A 21,008-nucleotide genomic window follows, 5' to 3' on the forward strand; every position below is an offset into this window, starting at 1 on the left:
AGAGATGGCTCAGAGGTTAAGAGCACTGACTGTTCTTCCAGAGGTCCTGAGTTCAATTCCCAGCAACCACATGGTGGCTCACAGCCATCTATAATGAGATCTGGTTCCCTCTTCTGGCATGCAAGCATACATGGAAGGAATGTTGTATGCATAATAAATAAAATAAGAAAAAACCAAGTAGGTCACTCTTGGCTTTATTGATGACATACAGGAAGAAAATATGTCAACACCAGCGGGTACTTTAGCCTGCATTTCTTTTATGCATTTAACTGATGAAACAAATAAATATCTTGCTGATTTTTCATATAGATTCTCTGTCTCTCTACAAGAATATGAATTACATAGAGAAGGGTTTTTCTTAATTTAATCCATTGCTAAATCGCTTACAAATGCTCTCTGGCCCCAAATAGCTTCTCAATAAGTATTAGCTGAATAAATATGTGAATTCTTTGGAGCAGTTCCGGGAATCAAACCTGGAACCTCACATGCTAGGCAAGATGTCTACTACTCGGCTACATCCCCAGCCTAGTAAATGAATTCTTAATTAGGCATGGTTAAGGACGACATTTAAAAATCATTTTCTTGACGCTTCATGCGGACCGGAGAAGCTGCTAGGCATGGACATCAGCATTTGATGCGGTTGATTCTCTCCCATCACTGGATGGCTGCCTGTGAAGAAGATACAGGCCCCAGACACAGAGTCTGTGAAGACACGACTCGGAAATAAAATCCAGGTGATTTCTGTACTCCAGCAGTTCACAGTGGGGGCCAAGAGTCAATCAGGGCCAGGCATGCAAACCGTCTGACTAAGAGATGTGGCCTACAAAAAGCCGCTGCATTTCATATCAACTTCTCCATGTTAAAAAAAAAAAGCAAAACAAAAACATCTCAGTTTCCATTTAATGCTAGTTTTCAAAGACTCATCTTATTTCTGCAGTGACAAACTGAAGAGCATAAGATAGGCAAAACTCTAGTGTAGGTGACACTTCTCAAAACATACATAATTCTTCTTTTAGCATTTATTTAGTGTGTGATGGGTTTGGGGTGTGTGTGTGTGTGTGTGTGTGTGTGTGTGTGTGTGTGTATGAGTGGGTTCTCTCTTTCCACATGTGGATCGTGGGATCGAACTCAGGTAATCAGGCTTGGCAGTCCCTGAGACCAGAGCATCTTGTTCAGGTGGGCCCTGAATCCATTAATGAATGTCTGCAAGGGACAAAAGAGGAGACAAGGGACACAGAGGAACAGGCCGTGTGAGAACAGAGCCATCCCACTCCCCTACCCTCTTTTAAGTTGGAGAATATTGTGCTACCCAACTCATGTATCCAGTTTTTCTTCCGGAATTTTGTTCTAGATAATATTTCATTTTGTCAGGGTCTTGTAGCAATTGCCAGGGGAGATAGTGTTCAATGTTACAGTGTTGCCTTGGGAGAAGACAAATCTCAACTCCAGCGTGGTAGATGGGAACTTACAGGGGATTCCAGCAGCATAGCCAAACCTTGGAAGCCGCTAGCGTCTGCCCACTTACAACACGTGAGTTTTACTATAAAAAATTTGCATACATGAAGATTTGTGCCAAGATATTTATGAAAGTGTGTGTGCTTCTTGTCCCCCACCCCCACCCCTTGAATGGTTCCGTTCTGTGTGAAAAGACTTCGCGTTTGCTAAGCTTTCTGCCAGCGTGAAGGACAGAGGGAGTGATCTCATGATTTATTCCCGCACTTCTGTCTAGTTTGGGTGTTTGTGGCTATCAGCTTTTCTTTGTGGGGTGCCTTTCTCTTCGTCTTACCGGTTCTGCAAATGTTTCAGGGAGTGTCGTATTTGTGCACCGATGAAGGTGGAAACCAAAAACCTATGGCCTCCTATTGGAGGCTCATCCCTTCCTCTTAGATCCTAGAAACAGGAAGTGAGAGTGTTTTTGATGGTCTGTTCAAAATCATTGCTGTTGTTATGGTTTGGGTAAAAAGTGTGCCCCTCCCCCAATAATCATGGTTGAAGGCCTGCTCAGGCCAGCTGCGGGAGTTAATCATTGACAGGTGATTGGATGTACGGTCTCTGATCCCATCTGGGAACTCCTCTCTTGTCAGACTTAACTTTTGAAGGGATTATTGGGGAGTAATAGAAACTTCTAGAACAGGAAGTGGGGAGCAAGTTGAAGGAGGGCAGTGGGGCATGTCCTTGAGGGCTTTCCCTTGTCCCCAGCCTCTGCGTGTCACAGTGTAGTGGCAGCTTTCTTCTCGCTCATAATAATGCCCCCGCCCATAAGCCCAGGAGCGGTGAGTCAAGTACCCATACTAGATACCCCTGAAATGAGCAGCCCAGAAAAACACTCCCCACCTTTGAGATCGCTTTCTCCAGTGGTGACTGAAAATCGTTTAACACAATGGCTTTGGAACCTTGGGGCCTATTAGCCCTGTTTGTGTGGCTAGCTGCCTTTCTTTGGGGGCCACCTTCGGTTGCCATACTGTATTTCCTAGGACTCTGAGAAGAGGTGACTGTCCTTTGACAGCTCTGGAGGTCAGGAGTCCCAGGTCAAGGGATACGTGTCCTGGACGGTCTGGGCTGGACCCTCCCTTGTCTTTCTTGTTTCTGGTGGCCCAGGTATTTCTCAATGTCTGTATCACACCTATCTCTGGCTCTATTTGCGTATGGCCTTTCCCACTGTGTCCCTCTTCTCCTGTCCCTTACCGACATTCATCACTGGATTCAGGACCCCATCTGGGTAATCCAGGATGCTCTCATCTCAAGAACGTCAACTGGTTTACATTTGCACATACTGTCTTTTCTAAAGAAGATAAAATTCTTCCACAGGCCCACATAACAATTACCCTGATCTATTTTTATGTGCGCTGTAACAAATGTTTTCATAATAATTTTATTTTCAACAGTCTTGAGTTTTTACACCAACTCCTTTTAGGAGTGCTTGCACTGACCTTAGGGAGGGACCTAGCAGGTTCTCTTGGTGCATGCGTCTAAGAATGCCCCCTGCTCATTGGCTGTGGTGGTTGTTGGGAGTTACATAGTTCAGGCAGCCTCCCCGGTAACAGAAGATGGGAAGAGCCGCTCTTTAAGTTACTCCCTGCAGCCGCCCGGAAGTGCTTTCCATGCATCCTGGCATTTCACTTAAGCACCTCTGTGAGGTAGGTACTGAGTTTCCCATTTTACAGAGTCATTAACTTGCCCAGACACAGGTGTCATGCTGGCTATTGGGGTTAAAAAGACAACTGGGCAGGAAGAATACAGCGTAGAAAGAAGAGAATGGCTGAGAAGGGATACTTAGAAACCAGAAAGTGCCTTCTAGAACAGTCTTTCTCCAAGGACAGTTCATGGTGCACTCATGGGTCATCAACGTCTTCCTGCAGGAACATGCAGGGCTCAAAAATTCAAGTTCTTTTCATGGTTTTTTTTTTATCTTATTTTTGATATTGTAACGCCATTTCTCCCTTCCCTTTCTTCCCTGAAAACCTTCCCAATATGCCCCTGCCCACTCCCCTCCACATTCATGGCCTCCTTTTTTTCACAATTGTTATCGAATGCTTATGTGTATATACATACATATTCCTGCATATAACCTGTTCAGTCTGAATAATGGTATGTGCGTGTGTGTTTTCAGGACTGACCATTTGGCACTGGACAGCCAGTTGTCCTGAGGAAGCCCACTTCTGCTTCCAGCTTTCCTCGGTTGCCTCTGGTTCTTTGTGTAGGATTGAAGCCTTGAGGGCTTTTTCCCCTGTCAAATATGGCGTGTCCATTGGCGTTGTCTTTGTACATTGATGTCTATTGGCTCACACTGGGCTATTTGTATTGGTGAGACTTCATGGGTGTAGCTTTTGATATTACAATCTCCCAGTAAACTCCCCGAACCTCTGGCTTTTTCTGCCTCTCTTTCACAATGCTCCCCTAGGATATCTTGTACATGCTGCCATTGGGACTAGGCTGTCCAAGTATGCATTTTGACTGGTTGTGTTTTCCATAGTGGTCTCTGACTACTGAAAAGAGAAGTCTCCTGTGCTGGTCACTGATGTGGTTCGTAGGCCTTATAGCTGGGTAGGACTCCCCAGCTGTCTCCCTCCCTTGGAAGTTTACAAAGTGCTTTCTAGAATCATGAAAGCTACTTGTCGGGGAGGGGCATTCAGGACAGTTTCAGCTCAGGGGTCTCTGGGCCCTCACTGGCGTGCACTGTGTCTTCAGCAATAGGGACTTTCACACAGTTTTTAAACGAGCAGATTACAGACAGTTCTACACATTGTCCTCTTCACAGATGTGATGAATGGCTAGTTACTATTAATCAGCCACATGAATCATTGGGGCTTCTCTGGTCTGGTAACTATAAACTACAAAGAAAGTTTACTAGCTTTAAAAAAGATTTTAATGACATTTGTCTGTGTGTGTCTCTGTGTGTGTGTGTGTGTGTGCTTGCGTGTGTGTGTGCATGTGTGTGTGTTCATGCATGCACGTGTGCATGGCACATTTGCAGAGGTTAGAGCACAGCTTGCAGGAGTTAGCTCCTTTTCACCAGGGTCCCTGGGACTGAACAGAGGTCAATGTCTAGTTGGGATTTACTGGTTAAGCCACCTCACCAACCCTTTACCTTTCCTACTTTTAGTGACCTATCCTAGTAAGGATTAGTGTCCTTTAAAAGCTGCCCTGCTGTCCTCAGCAAGTCTCCCGTTCGCACACCTCTGGTAGAAATTCCGCTTTGGGGCAAACACTGCTGTGCTGTCATTCATTAGCATTGCCTTGAGTTGATTATGGCTGTCGGTTGCTAGTAATGTTAAATTAATATCTTTAATTTTATTAAATAATAATAATAATATCTTTTATTTTAGGTTTATTTACTTTATATGCCTTAGTATTTTGTCCTTGTGTATGTATGTGTACTGTGTGCATGGTACCTGTGGAGGCCAGAAGGTTTTAGATTCTCTGGAATTGGAGTTATGATGGTTGTGAACCACCATGTGGATGCTGAGAACCAAGTCCGCTGCAAGAGCAGCCAATGCTCGAAACTGCTCAGACATCTCTTCTACACCTAAATTAGTATCCTGTAGAGGGATTAGTGATGAACCGTGTGGATGATTTTCTTCTCATGTAATGGCTTCATTTTTACCATCTTATTTGTTTATTTGATTCTTTGTTGTTACTAAGTTCTTTTACACTGGAAATTGGAAGGGGGTGAGGCAAAAGAACTTTGAGTTGTTTGTACTCTGTGGGGTGTGGTGGGAAATGGCCGTGAGCAGAGCTCCTGATTTGCAGACGTACTGACCGAAGGCCAGAGAATTCCAGGATGGGGAGCAGAAAGACATTCCAGCTGAGGGAAGGGTCTGGGAGGGACAGTGGACAACCAAGGAGGTGCGCTGCATCGCTGTGCCTCTTAGAGTGAAATATGAGTTTCCTGGGTGACTTAGAGCGGAGCGTCACTGGTCCAGGTCAGAAGTTTAGCAGGCTGGGTTTGGGCAGCAGCCAACAGCCAGCCAGCCAGGGGCTTGTGACTTCAGGTGTGACATGATTGATAGCACAAGATCGGTGTTTACTTTTCCCTGGTGGCCTCAGCCAGGCGATCACACCCAGAAGATCTAGAAGGAAATGGTAAACAGTTTACCGAGTTGGTGATAATGTCTGGGCAGGAGCCAGCTGGTCCCTGAATGAGGGCCTCTGTGGGAACCTGACTGCATTACACCTCAAGCCCAGGAGCGGGAGGATGCATGCTTCCTCCCCTTCCTCAGCAGCTAAAAGTGCAGCGTAGATCACAGTCTCCTTTAGCAATGCCAGCCAACGGGAGCCAGATTCCGGGAGCCGGGGATAGGGCCACGTTTGGAAACAGGAAGTCAAATGAGAGGATCCTTGTGGGCACTTTGGCTATGCTCAAGAAGAAACTGTGGTTGCGTGAGAAAGATGGAGCGAGCACGAGAGAGAGAGAGAGAGAGAGAGAGAGAGAGAGAGAGAGAGAGAGAGAGAGACCCTATCCCCACCCCACTCACTCACGCACTCACTACACTTTACTATCCCACTATGACTATGGAGGCCAGACTGGCCTGGAACTCACTATGCAGACCAACCTGGCCTCAAACTCAAAGCAATCCTCCTGCCTCAGTCTTTCATACACCAAACCTCACAGGAAACTAAGATTTGGAGGGATTCAAACTGTTGCCCAAAGTCACAGAGCTACTCCAAAGCGGATGTCCAGAATGTGACCCTGGTGTCCTTCCACCCCCACCTACCCCTGTGTCTAATTGCTGCTGCCCCGCTGTAGTGAGTCTGGTATAGTAGTCTTACTGAGGTGATACTCTTAATTTTCTAACTAATGAAATTTAAAATTTGGGAAAGAACAACTTTCTTATAAGTTAATTATTAATTTCTCCTTAATTTAAGGTAAGTCCTGTAAGGTGCTTAGATGTATATTCTTAAACATACGTAAGACCATGCTTCTCTTCCAACAAAAACTGTTCCTCTAGTATTTCTAGAACTGTCCTCAGAGTTTGAGATTTTTGGTTGACCTCTGTAATACCAGGGTTGGAAAGGGAAAAGGCGGGGGGGGGAGAGAAAGGCATGGTAGTGAGGAGATTGATTTCAAGAGTGTCAGGTGAGACTGTGTTTGGGTTTTGTTTTGTTTTGTTTTGTTTTTTTGTACTTACTCAAGGAATCGTGGGCAGCCTAAACATTATTGTGAGTGTCTAACAGAAAGCCAATCACATACACAGCCCCCTGCAGGGCCCACATCGATGCACAAAAAGGTGAGCAGGAAAAGAGAAGCCCTATTTCACCTGCTCAGTGTGTGCACGGCCGCTCTGCTTCCCCTGGAGCTAGCATCTTCCATTGTTACCTGGGTCAGCGTTCCTTCTTCCCCACCGAAGAGAGAGAAGTTTATATGAAGCCTTCTGTCGTTTAGCACCTGCAGTTCAATCGTCAGAGAGCTGGTTAGAGTTTCTAAGTTACAGTTCTTAGCCTGAGCAGGAGCCTGGCTAAACACAGACAAAATGCCGTGTTCTTGGGAGTCTGTGGGCAACGTTGGTCCTGATGATGACCACCAGATATACACCAGTCCCACTCACCTGAATATTAAATATTTGTATTATGACCCTGGTGGACCTGAGGGGGGGTCCATTCTGCTGATTATATTTATGATGGTTTTTTGTTTTGCCTCATCACTGGATTTCATATTTCACTGAATCATCTCTGAGAAGCATGGTGCACCTTAGCCACGTGTAACTATGGATATAAATTCCATGGCAGGCTTTAAGTTTTAGGCTTACAAGTTTGAGGAAATAAGAAAATTGTATGACTTTCTAAAAGAGATGTTAGAAAAACCTTGTGAAAAATCTTAAATTTCTTCACCCCAAAAAGCTGGTATTATATTTATATTAATTTCCTAAAATACAATCAAACTATGTAACTAGCAGACAAGAAATGAAAAGGAAAGCTGGGTTGTAATTTTTAAAGTTATTTTCTTATTTGACTAAAATTCTTTTTGAGTTTAAGTTAAATTTATTTTTAATTGGTATATAAAATTAAAATTGTACATATTTATATGGTTTGTATGATGCTTAGTACACTTATACATTATATAGTATTAAACTGTGTTAAATCTATGTGTACACATCTCCCCCCAAATTTATCATTTCTTTATGATAAAAAACATTCAATATCCTAGCCAGGCAGCAGTGGCTCAGTACTCAGGAGGCAGAGACAGGTGGATCTCTGTGAGTTCAAGGCCAGCCTGGTCTACAGAGCAAGTTTTAGGACAGCCAACGCTACACAAAGAAACCCTGTCTCAGAAAAAAAAAACAAAAATAATTACAACAATGACACAAACAAACAAACATTCAATATCCTTTCTTCTAATTCTTTTGAAATATGAAGTACACTGTTTTCCTTGGTAGGGTATCTTAAATATTTCCCCACTCTTAATTCCTTTTTACTAAAAAAAAAAAAAATTAAGTGGTCTCAGCTATAAAGGCATATAAAATATAGGTATACATACAATATTTCAATGGTAATTGTACTGGCTGGTTTTGTGGATCAACTTGACACAAGCTAGAGTCATCTGAGAGGAAGGAGCCTCAGTTGAGGAAATGCCTCCATGAGATCCAGCTTAAGGCATTTTCTCAATTAGTGATTAATGGGGGAGTGCCCAGTCCATCAGTCCCATCCCTGGGAAGGTGGTTTTATTTTAAAAAGCAAGCAAACAAACAAACAAACAAAAACATGCTGAGCAAGCCATGGAAAGCAAGCCAGTCAGCAGCTCCCCTCCGTGGTGTCTGTATCAGCTCCTACCTTCAGATTCCTGCCCTATTTGAGTTTCTATCCTGGCTTCTTTGGGGATGAGCAGCAATGTGGAAGTTGAAGCTGAATAAACCCTTTCTTCCCCAACTTGCTTTTGGGTCATGGGGTTTTGTTGCAGCCATCTAAACCCTAAGACAATAATAAATCATGTGAAAATGATTTTAAAACAATGATTTCATATATGTATGATTTCGTTAACATCGGATGGATCTAGTTTGCATACAGTGGGAGGGATTTGCTTGTTTATTTTATCAGTCCTGGCTGAAAATCCATACTGCATGACGCAGCACCTTTACTGTGTTTCAGGGCTGTCTGCATCTTGATTTGATAATCAGGCATCAATCCTGAGAGTGTTACTTTACATAATTACAAAATATAAAAGGATACGAGTATGTTTAGGGCCATTTCAGTAATTGTTGCAAATTCTGTCTTAATCCCAAGCCAAAATCATTTAACTTTTTTTTTTAATGAAATGTAAGTCAGCAACTTAAAGAATAGGGTTTTTTATTATTTATTTGTTTGTTTGTTTGTTTGTTTATTTTGAGACAGGGTATCTATCTCTACATAGCCCTGGTTGCCCTGGAATTTGCCATATAGCCCATACTGGCCTAGAACTCACAAAGATCTGCCTGTCTCTGCCTCCCAAGTGCTGAGATTAAAGGCATGCGCTGCCATACCCATTCATAGAGAAGTTTTTAAAACTAAACATTCTAATACCATACAATCCAAAGATATGCTAATTTGGTATTTACCCATTAAGATTGACAGCAGGAAAGTGCCGTGCCTGATTTGTATCGAAGGCATTTGTGTAATGAAAGCTTATTTCTAGTAAGGCACGCAGGGAATCGTGAGTGGGGGTGGTCTGGAATCTGAGCTGGTGTGCCTGCAGCATTTGCCAGTGTCACCTCACGTCATGGCACAGCTGTCAAACTGTGTGTTGGGTGTTCAGAAACAGCACTGTAGTGAAGTCAGGCACAACCCAGGCTAGTGCTGCCTGAGACATTACTTTTGCTTTTGAGTTAAGTTTTGACTACTGCCGGTACAGAAATGTTTGTTTATTGTTGTCAAATTTTCCATGGCCTGCATGTTCCTTTAAAGACCTCACGTGGGTTTTGATCCACAGTTTAAGGAGCCATGAGATGTAGCCACCCACCGCCCACCACTGGTTCTTTACACTGGCATATTTTCTCTTTTTTATTACTGAGTTTTTGAGCTCCTCGTATACTCTGAGTGGTAGCTCTTTTCTCCTTCTGTAGGCTGCCCCTCTGCTGTGGGTTGTTTCCTGTCCACAGGTTGTTGCGCTTGATGTCATCCCATCTGTTTATTTTTTGTTTTGTTTCCTGTGCTTTTGAGGTCTTGTCCAAGAAAGTCCTTGCCCGTCCCAATGTCCTGAACATTTCCCTGTGATTAGAGCTCTTCATTGTTCTGGGAAGGACTTTGACTGCAGAGAAGACAATTGAGCTGTACAGTATGTTTCACTACATGTTGAGAATCCTGGGCATGAGGTCATCGAATTTGTACTTTGGGAACTGAACTGGAAGGAGGGCTTACTGCAGGTTCATCAAAAATTTAAGCGCTTATTAAAACTAAATTAATGGGGGCAGGAGAAATGGCTCAGCAGTTAAGAGCATTGCCTGCTCTTCCAAAGGTCCTGAGTTCAATTCCCAGCAACCACATGGTGGCTCACAACCATCTGTAATGAGGTCTGGTGCCCTCTTCTGGCCTGCAGGCATACACACAGACAGAACATTGTATACGTAATAAATAAATATTTTTTAAAAAAAACTAAATTAATGGCAATCTGAGTAAACTGTAAAGAACGCCCTCTGTGAATAGCATTACTGAGAATTCTGGTATGTGCTTAGGAAGTGGGGTAGCTGTACCAAGAAGGTTTGTAGAACCACAGTCCAGGGTACAGCTGGGGTGTCTGGCTTCAGGGAACCTGGGGACAGAGTGCTGGGATATCTAGAGCACTTCAGAATTAGTTAATGTGATGTCCCTGGTTGGTGGCTTTTCACCCTCTCTGTTTGTGACAGTAGCTGACAAAGGTGCTGCTTTCTGACTTCCTAAAGTAGTCTGTGGGTGCTGGGCAGGAGAAATGCGACTGACTCTGAGGGCGCTACCAAGTCTTTGACCCAAAGTGTTTTCCCAGACCTCCCCGCAGCACGTCTGTCTCTGTCAGAGTCAAGTAATGTAACAGGCCAGTATATCTCAGTACAAATAGAAGTAACCTAGTACTCCCAGGATTATCAAGTCCTCGAGGAGAGAGAAGACATTGGATAGACATGGCAATTTGGAGACATTGTAGAAAAGGGCATTGTAGTAATTAGGTCTAGACAGTTGCTCATCAATAGAAATGAGAATGCCAAGACAAATTGACAAATTAATTGACAAAACAAATGCTGGAGAAGTGAGCTAAAGAGACCAAAGAAGAGCCTAGCAGTTAGAAAGCCAGCCAGCCAGCCTCTCTGAGCGGGTAGAACTTAGGGGGTGTGGGAGCACTAAGGAGTGGGGAGGTGGACAGCCACTTGACTGGAGAGGAGGATGTGAGGATACTGATAAATCTGCTGATGATAGAAAAGGCGAGTTTAACTACTTACAGTCAGCCCTTAAAACACTGGGTTCCCTGTTCCCAGTTCTACAAGCTGTGTGTAAAACTAGGCTAATACTTTCTTTATAATTATTCTCCAAAGAGCACAGCATGACAATTCCTTGAATGACATTTTCCTTCTGTCCAGTGTTATAAGTAATCTAGAATGACTTCAAATGAATGAACAGTGCACATAAATTGTGTGCAAATACTTCATCATTTCCTATAAGGGAATTGAGTGTCTGCAGATTTTAATGGCCACAGGGAATACAGCTTCCTGTATGTTCATATGTGATTATGTTCATTAGTTAACTAGCTAGTGTTAAGAGTTGCCTGTAGGTAGAGTTTTCCGTCTAGACTGCCAGTCATCTCTGTCTGGCAAGGTGCTATGCAAATTACTGCACAGAGACATATTATTAATTATAAATGCTCATCCAATAGCTCAGGCTTGTCTCCAGTCAGCTCTTACAACTTAAATTAGCCCATTTCCCTTCATCCATGTGCTGCCCTGAGACTCGCTTACCTCATCTATGAACTTCCCATGTTGCTTCTTCTGCATCTAGCTCTTGACTCCTCCTGACTCTGCCCTCCTTCCCAGCATTCTCCCTGATACAAAAATCCTGCCTAGCTATTGGCCAGTCAGCTTTTTTATTAACAATGAGAGCATATGTCCTTGTATGCTTGAGCATTTTGCGGGTATATACCCAAAAGTGCTACTGCTGGGTCCTGAGGTAGATTGTTTCCTAATTTTCTAAGAAGTTGCCATACTGGTTTCCAAAGTGGCTGTACCAGTTTGTACTCCCACCAGTAATGGAGGAGTGTTCCCCTTACTCCACATCCTCTCCAGCATAAGTTGTCATCAGTGTTTTTGATCTTGGCCATTCTTTCAGGTGTAAGATAGAATCTCAGAGTTGTTTTGATTTGCATTTCTCTGATGGCTAAGGATGCTGAGCATTTCCTTAAGTGTCTTGCAGCCATTTTGGATTCATCTGTTGAGAGTTCTCTGTTTAGGTCTGTACCCCATTTTTGGATGTTCAAGCATACCACAAAGACATGTGCTCAACTATGTTCATAGCAGCATTATTTGTAATTGCCAGAACCTGGAAACAACCTAAAGGCTCCTTGACTGAAGAATGGATAAGGAAAATTTGGTACATTTGCACAATGGAATACTACACATCAGAAAAAAATAATGACATCTTGAAATTTTCAGGCAAATGGATGGATCTAGAAAACATAATATTGGGTGAGGGAACCTAGACCCAGAAAGGCAAATATCATATGTACTCACTCATAAGTGGGTTTTAGACTTAGAGCAAAGAAAAACCAGCCAACAAATCACCATCCCAGAGAACCTAGACAACAGTGAGGACCCTAAGAGAGACATACATGGATCTAATCTACATGGGAAGTAGAAAAAGACAAGATCTCCTGAGTAAATTGGGAGCATGAGGAACATGGGAAAAGGTAGAAGGGGAGTGGGGAGGAAGGGGGGGAGTGGATAAAAATGTATAGCTCAATAAAAACCAATAAAAATAAAATAAAGCAACGAGAGCAGTATATCCTCACAGTGTGCAGAAGAATTATTCCACAGCAGCAGTCCTAAAGTAACTAAACTATGACTACTGAGAAACAGAATGAAGTCCCAAGGGAGGTGGGGTACTAATTAAGCAAAAAATAAAGAAGAAAATATTTACATAAAAACCCATAAAACAAGATGGCGGGAATACATCTAAATAGATCAGTACCCACAGTAAGTTCAGATGGACTCATATCATCTCAGAAGACACATGCTCTCAGATTGGGGGAAAAAAAACATACACTACTTCATGCCAGGAGTTACAGGTGCAGTGTAAGAAAAAGAAAAAAGACGGAAAGATTGAAAATAAAGGCACCCAAAAGAGATAAACTAGAAAAAAAGTAAAGATTAAAACATGGATAGGGGAAATTGTCATAAAAATATCATTAAAGAAAAAGTTGTCATTGGCATAGAAACTTTAGATCCTTAAGATATGAGTCACAGACATTAGGGAAATAAAACTGTTTGGAATATGTACGCAAAAGCTAGCAGTTACATAAAGATCAATTGGAAAGGCCATATTCATGGTGGGAAATTTTGCAAAAAGTCCTTTTTGCAGAAGTCAGTAGTTCAGCAGTACAAAATCATGAGAAACATAGAGAAGTTGGGCTTTAAGCCACTGAAGCGATAGAGTTGCTGTGCTCCTTAAAGGTTCTCAGTGGGCGCCGTCCTGCACCTCTGTTGGACATGCACATTCGTAAGCTCCCATCCTGCCCCTGCCTTCCACTCCTAGGACTCTTTAGTAAAGATCGCATTTGTATGGAAATGTCACAGAGGGCCACTGTCTCATGGTTTGCTAGGATGCATTTGGAAACTGAATTCCCATCAACAGGGCAGTGGTTTAATAATGTTAATCTAGAGATGAGATTTTATTGAGCTATCAAGATGAGAGAAATAGTTTTGTGAGGCTTATTATGGAGTAGTTTCAAGGTCTGTTAAATGAAAATATATGGTATAGAAAAATATAATTTGGTCACCTTATTAAAAGATTAAAAAGAAATAACACACAGCTGGGCATAGTGGCAAATGCCTTGAATCCGAGCACTTGAGAGGCAGAGGCAGGCGGATCTCTGGGAGTTCGAGGCCAGCCTGGTCTACAAGAGCTAGTTCCAGGATGGGCACCAAAGCTACAGAGAAACCCTGTCTTGAAAAACCGAAAAAAAAAAAAAACCCAGCAATAAACTTGCACATGCACTTGGGATATCGTGGTGTCTGTGGAAGAGCGATGGAAGTTTGAAATGGAAGAAGGAGACGGGCAGCTTACACTTTCCAGTTTCACGTTGTTCTGTTGACGGAGGTTTCTGTCCCGCCCGGTCCCGCAGCCGTTCAGTGCCAAAGAAGCACACAGAGGTCTACATTAATCATAGACTGTTGGCCTATTAGCCCAGACTTATCATCCTATACTAACCCATAATTCTTTTCTGTGTCAACCACGTGGCTTGGTACCTTTTATCAGCGAGGCATTCTCATCTTGCTTCTTCTGCCTCTGGGTGACCACTGCAGACTGAGCCTTTTCTCTTCCCAGAATTCTCCTGTTCTCTTCGCCCCACCTTTACTTCTTGCCTGGTCGTCCTGCCTATACTTCCTGCCTGACTACTGGCCAATCAGCGTTTTATTAAAACAATACAACTGACAAATCTTTACAGGTTCCATACAAGACCATTGTTCCACAGCATTGTTCTGTACTTTTCAAATATCTATCTATATAAGTACATTCCCTTCATTCTAAATTATAGGTGTTTTTAGAATGTTTCATGATATCCACTGTCTTACTAAGAAAGAAAGCAAATTTATTTTGCTGGCAGAATCAGACAGGGTGGTGCATGCCTATAATCCCAGCCCCAGGGAAAGATGCTCAGGCAGGAGATGGCTGCCTTCTCAGCCAGCCTAAGCTATTTAGCAAATTAAAACTGTTTAAATATTTGCTAATGCTTCAGCCCATGTGTCTTTTTAAAAAGAGACACATTGAGGACATGCAGTTCAGACAGCATTTGGAGCAAAAATCTTAAGTAAGCCACAAAGGTTAGAATGTGAATTTGGGCTGTATTATAATAGGAGATGCCACCATAAAATAAAGAAAATGGCTTCCACAACCCAAAGTCCCATTGCTGCATCTGCTTTATTGTCTCTGTCCAGTACCAGGGGCCATGTGCCTGCAGGTGCTGGACATTTTCTCTAGTCAATTTGCTCATGATGCTGCCAGCAGCGACCTGGAAACGGTGCCTGGCAGTCCTGCATTTCCACATATGAACATAGATCCCAGGGTGCATTCTATGGACACGTGGGTTTGGGGTTTGGTTTCTTTTTGGAGGGGGTTGCTGGTTTTTAAAGCTCTGTTTTCCTAACTGCATGATCACACTGGATTAAGTGCAGACTGTCGTGTTTCTACATATAAGGTATGTCTAAATCAGTCCTGTCTGTACTTATAACAAGAGCCTGCTAAGTGTTGTCTGCACATGTGACAGTTGACTTGTCCCAAATGGTGCCAGGCACTGCACTAAGTGCTCCATAAATCACTGCCCAGAGGGAAGCAGATGCCTACGAGTTCCCCAGGAAACGTCAACCTGCTCTGAAGAGTTTCTTGGGTAGCTGTAGAGTCGACTTCTCTTGAATCTTAATTCTGAAATATTTGAACTCTGTCAAGAAAATTTCTTAACGAGTCAGCTGCTAAAAAATGTTCAAAAAGAGTATTTGATAGAATGTGCATCTTGAGGGGGAAAGTGTCTGGCGTTTCCATAACAACCTGCGAGTAGACACGTGTCCGCCTGCCTGTAAACCTGTCTCTTTAAGCATCCCCCTTTCTTGCAGGGTAACTCCATCCTCTGAAAACCCCAATGGTGCTACTTCTGGCGTGAGCCAAGGGAAACCCTCTCTAAGACGAATTAAAGGGAGACTGCATCGAAGCAAGAGCCTTGACAGTATCGATTTCTGTGAACTCACTGTAAGTGGACTACGTGTGCTTTTATTTTTCAAGACATATGAAAATTTTATTGTCATATTTTTATAGAACTGCAGCAAGCTTGTTCTGTGGCGTTCTACTCTTAAAATGACATTACCTAATAGGTTACCAGTGGGAATGCTTTCCTAACTAGTTCGTGTCTGATACCTTTGTAATAGATGGTTCATAATGAAGGTTCTACTACAAAGACAAAAGTCCTGAACATGCAAAAAAATAAAATAAATAAGTTGAGGGGCTGGTAAGAGGCTCAGTGGTTAATGTGCCCGCCCCACAAGCCAGCATTCAGGTCCCCGGGACCCATGTAAATGTGGGATTGTTGAAATAAGAACGGCGGGCTGTGTCCCCGGCACCCATCCACCCGCACGGCTAGCTTTATCCGAAATAATTACATGGAAACTGTATTCTTTTAAATACTGCTTGACCCATTAGTTCCAGCCTCATATTGGCTAGCTCTTACATACTGATCTAACCCATTTCTATTAATCTGTGTAGCCCACGAGCTGGCTTACCAGGAAAGATCTTAACCTGCGTCTGTCTGGAGTGGGAGAATCATGGCGACTCCCTGACTCAGCTTCCTTCTCCCAGCATTCTGTTCTGTCAACTCCTCCCACCTATGTTTTAACCTATCAGGGCCAAGCAGTTTCTCTATTGCTTAACCAATGAAATCAACAGATTGATATATGACACTCCCACATCACTGCCGCTCTTATTTCAACATGGGATCATCTCAGCTCAGAAGAGTAAGACGGGGAACCCCCAGAACAAGCTGACTGGTATGGCCAGCCATTCCAGTGAGTTCTAGAGCTGATTTGGAGACCGCCTCACTGAATGAGGTGGAAGAGTAACGGAGGCTATCAACCTTGGGCCCCCACATGTGCAGCCCCCGCCCAACAGGTGTGCCTACACAGATGCAGAATAGACATACACACATGTGACATCACACAAAGGGAAAGAGGAAAAAAATAAGTAGAATAGAGTACTGATTTAAGTTTCTATGACAGCCACAAGTTTGTGTTTGGTTGAATGGATGCGGCAGCGGCTGAACAACTCCTAACACCTAATTTCCTGATAGAGGCGGACGTGAATCTCGGTTCAGTTGATGCTGGTGCTTTGTGTTTCAAGGGACTGACAGATTTTCACCTGACAAATCCCCTTGTGGTTTGGAGGTACACCAGCATTTTTAGGCTCTGCTGTAACACTATGAAGGAAATATTTCTGTGTCAGGGACTTGTTGGCAGGGCTCGTGGATATTTAGGACTGTAATAGAGGTCCCATTTCTTCCTTTTAGGTTCCGATGGAAAAGTTTCCAGTCATAAAAATACCGCTGACTATTGTTCCATAAAGCATGTCAAAATGGAATGAGGGTTGTGCCTGTAAGACTAAGCCCTGTATTCGGGGTGTGGCGTTGATGGAAACAGGTGCTCAGTAAGCACGGATACTGTGTTTCTTTTTTACTCTTAGAATTTGTTTAGTTTGGGGGCTGGAGAGATGGCTCAGGATTTAAGAGTACTGGCTGCTGGTCCAGAGTTCAATTCCCAGCAACCACATGGTGGCTCACAACTCTCTACAGTGGAATCTGATGCCCACTTCTGGCATAAAGGAATACTTGCAGATAGATACTAATATACATTAAATAAATAGATGAATGATTTTTAAAATGTGTTTAGTTTTAGTAATTATAGTAAAATTATACAAAAAAATAGTATAATATTGTTTCATTTATTTTACCTAAAATTGCTCGTGAGTGCTTCTTATGACACAAGACATAATAAGGTGAAAAGTGGCTAAGAAAACATTTATGAGTCACCGGGAAAATAACACCTGAGCTCTAGCAGCAAGGGGGACCATGGAAAGTGTAAATGTGCCTTACCATGAAGTGCCTTGCTCCCAGGAGGGAAATGGCGGCCACACCAAGAAACAGATTTGAATTACTTGCTGGCATTTAGGAGTAGAAGTTGAGATGGTGCTGGCTCTTTCCTGGGTGTTCAGCGCCCTTGCTGCCAACATGTGATTGGTTAGCCAATGCATTTGGCATGTGGTAAACTGTGCCCCCTTGCTTAAGCAATGGTTTGGGTTGGGAGAGAGGTTGCTCTTTCCTAAAATATGACGGTGTCGGGAGGGGTCCCCCACACTGCTCATCACTTCCCTGCTAGGCTCGGGGTCCAGTGTGGCTTGGATTGGGCTTGGCTTTTGGATCTTGACGTATTTACATATCCGTAATGAGATAGCCTGAGAATTGGCCCCAAGTCTAAATACATCATTTATTTATGCTTTGGTGTGGGAAGTCCTTCTGTGTGTGTGTTGCTTTTATTGGTTAATGAATAACAAACAAGCAGCCTCCCTCAACAATGCTTCGTAAACATTTTTATGCAGAGTTGGAAGGTGATTATATTTAATATTGTAGTGAATTTATAGTCTGGTTATAACTTGTCCTGTGAGGTCAAATTTGAGGGTTAACCTGTAGAACAGTGGTTCTCAACCTGTGGGTCATGATCCTTTTGGCAAACCTCTAGCTTACAAAATATTTATATTACGATTCATAACAGTAGTAAAAATCACAGTTATGAAGTAGCAACGGAAATAATTTTGTGGTTGGGAGTCCCCAGAACATGAGGAACTGTATAAAAGGGTCGCAGCCTCAGGAAGGTTGAAAACCACTGCCTTAGGACAGTCATTATGTCAGTGTTCACAAAGTTTCCAGGTTTTGTGTTGGGACTGTTTCCCCACACAAAGCTGAACTCAAATATAGTCACCTTTTTCTTTGTAAGTATTAATAAAGTTTTAAGTTGCTAATTTGCTCCTTACCTTCCAGGCCAGACTTAATCTGGTTGGTGGTCAAGAAAGGAAGAAAATAGCACTGCCCCGGAGTAGTTGACCTCAGCAAGTTAATTTCCTTCTTTGGGAAAATCTTTGCTATGTGATTTCACATTAGAAGTGACAGGCAGAGCTTCCTGATGTCACAAGACCAGAAAAGGCTGTCCCGTAAATGGTAGCGTCACCGTATGTGAGCTTGGCTTTGTGCTCCTATCTTTGCACTGAAGGATGACAGACTTTGGCTCATGAAATCCATCTCTTTCCCTCGTGGGAATGTACTAGTGAAGTCTTGTTACAGTGATAAATTGGGGTCTTTCACAGTTTGAATTTATTTTCTTTCTTTTCATATTCATAATGGGCAGTGACTTATATCATTCTTTGAACATTGTAGATTGTTACGTGTCTTATAGTAAATTTGTTCTGTTTGTAAGAAATCAATAAATATTTAAAAAAAAAATGAGCCAAGAGTTTAATAGCTTGGCTGCTTGCACTTTATACCATAAGACTTGGAATTGAATACTATAATCTCTAGGTACATGTGAGCTCATAGCATCTTTGGCATGGGGCTAAACTTGAAGGCAGCTCGGCAGGTTATAGATTGTCTCTTTCAGGCTGGTGTGAGCCTCGTGTCTCTCAACAGTCCTTATAGCTCCTGTACACTGGAGGAGGGAGGAGCTTAGTGGATCTGCTAAGTTCCAAGGGCTTCCTGAAGCTGTGTGGTTTTTTACTTCCAGAGGGCTTGATGACATTCCTGTGGGGTGGTATGTTTTAACTCCTTTAGCACATCTTGTATCTTACTAAACGTCCTTCCAAGTTGGAAGATTTTATCTTGAGGGAACTGCTGCCAGAAAGCCTAAAAGGGGCGGGGGGGAGGGGGTGTATGCCTGGTATTGACCTCTAGGATATCAGCTGCATAGGAGCAGATAGGCCTCATTCAAGAAAATAGTTATAGATGTTTTGTTATCACTGTTCTAATTCACAGAAGCGAAAAGTTTTATCATATTAGATAGATTTTGTTGTTTTTCAAGACAGGGTTCTATTCACTGTGTAACTCTGGATGTCCTGGAACTCACTTTGTAGACCAGGCTGGCCTTAGACTCATAGAAATCCACCTGCCTCTGCCTCCTGTGCTGGAATTAAAGGCATGTGCCACCATGGCCTGGCTAGATACCATTTTTAAGATTTATAAAAATGTTAAATAAATGGCATACTGTGCCTGTTGAGGTTAAACAGAAGCTGGGTGCGGTGGCACACAGATTCAATCCCATCACTCGGAAGGCAGAGGACCTAGGATCTCTAAGTTCGAAGCCAGCCTGGTGTACAGAGCAATCCAGGACAGCCAGGGCTATACCGAGGAACCAAAACAAACAAGAAATAGAAACAAAAATTTAGTTCATAATCTACCATATTTTTACATTTGACTGCTAACTTTTCCAAATCTGTATAAGGAAGAATTACGTCTTCCAGTGCGCTCAGAAAACTTGTCAAGTGTCGCTAGAATGGGAACCCTGGCACCAAGTCTCAAGGTCTGGTTCCTGGCCCAGAAGTCCCGGGATCCAGCTGAGACCTGGACTTCTTCCCGGAATCTGATTGGTGCCAATTCACTCCTGGGGAGAAGCAATTGTTTCAGCTTTCTCTGTGGGGATTAAATGGGACTGGCGTTCTAGCTCATTCTGTAAACCCTGTGGCATAAATGATCAGCGTCCTACTGTACTGAGGGGCCTGGAGTCCTCCCAGTCTTCCGGGTTCTTGACACGGTGTCTGGGAATACTTGGTAAACTCTTGCCAGGCCAGGCCAGAACTAAATAAGTGTATTCTGTAGATGTGTTTTCCTAGAAGATCTGAACTTTTTCCACATTTTCATGGCTAAATGGTCCCCCCATACACACCCGGATTGCTAGAGTAACAAGAGTAACAAGGAACCCTCTTGTCTGTATATTTGGTTTGCTCTAATTCAGCCAGCTGTGGGTCAGAAGGATTTGAAAAAAAACACTTGTGTCTGTACTGAGCATGCACAATTTTTTTTTCTTTTGTGATAGAGTCTCACTATACAACTTTGGCTATCCTGGAACTTTCTATGTATACTAAGCTAGTCTCAAACTCTATCCACCTGCCTCTGCTTCCCAAGTGCTGGCATAAAAGGTATGTGCCACCATACCTGGCTACATACACGTGTGTGCAGGAGAGTATGTGTAGGTAGGATATATGCTATGCCAGTTTTTATAGGGACTTACGTAGCCTTGGCTTCTGTGGATGCTGGGGTGGGGTGTGGGTGTGGGGGGAGACAGGGTGAAGAGTGAGCATTTGCAGTGGGATTGCTTACATCCCTAGCTGCTCCATTCACTCTGGAGTCATTGCCTGTTCACAGGGGCCAGGCTCCATTCTCTCTTCTGCACCTTCTGCTCTCTTGGATTCTAATATGTGAAGAATTTAAAGGAGGGGCATGCTTCTTGAAATCTCACATCTCTTCTTGATCAGATTTCCTCCCTAAAATAGGAAACAGAGCCATTGGATGACTCTGGAGCCTAAGCTTAGGCCATTTTCTTCTTCCTTTGTTGTGGAACCTCCTTCAATTTTCTACAAGCAAAGCTTTCTACATCATAAATAAAAGCAGCAATCTAACTCATCCGAGGTGGAGGCATTGGGGGTGGAGATGGTGGCAGAGGCTGCAGCGATGCAGATGATGGAGGTGTAACGTAGACAGTAGCGGTGATGGGGCAGTGCAGGTGTGGCGAGGGCAGTGCAGGTGTGAGGGCAGTGCAGGTGTGGCGAGGGCAGTGCAGGTGTGG

General features: G+C 43.2%; 1 protein-coding gene across 5 annotated transcripts in view; it reads left to right on the top strand.

Moving 5' to 3' along the window:
* Positions 1-21,008, top strand: part of Tjp1 (tight junction protein 1) — a 248,825-nt gene that overhangs the window by 2,238 nt on the left and 225,579 nt on the right. For all 5 annotated transcript variants that reach the window (XM_005357797.3, XM_026784336.1, XM_013350220.2 and 2 more), the window contains exon 2: positions 15,255-15,387. In XM_005357797.3, the coding sequence (XP_005357854.2) occupies positions 15,255-15,387 (133 nt within the window). The remainder of the gene's footprint in view (positions 1-15,254; positions 15,388-21,008) is intronic.

Source organism: Microtus ochrogaster, chromosome 22, assembly GCF_000317375.1.
Source record: "Microtus ochrogaster isolate Prairie Vole_2 chromosome 22, MicOch1.0, whole genome shotgun sequence".
Taxonomy (NCBI): domain Eukaryota; kingdom Metazoa; phylum Chordata; class Mammalia; order Rodentia; family Cricetidae; genus Microtus; species Microtus ochrogaster.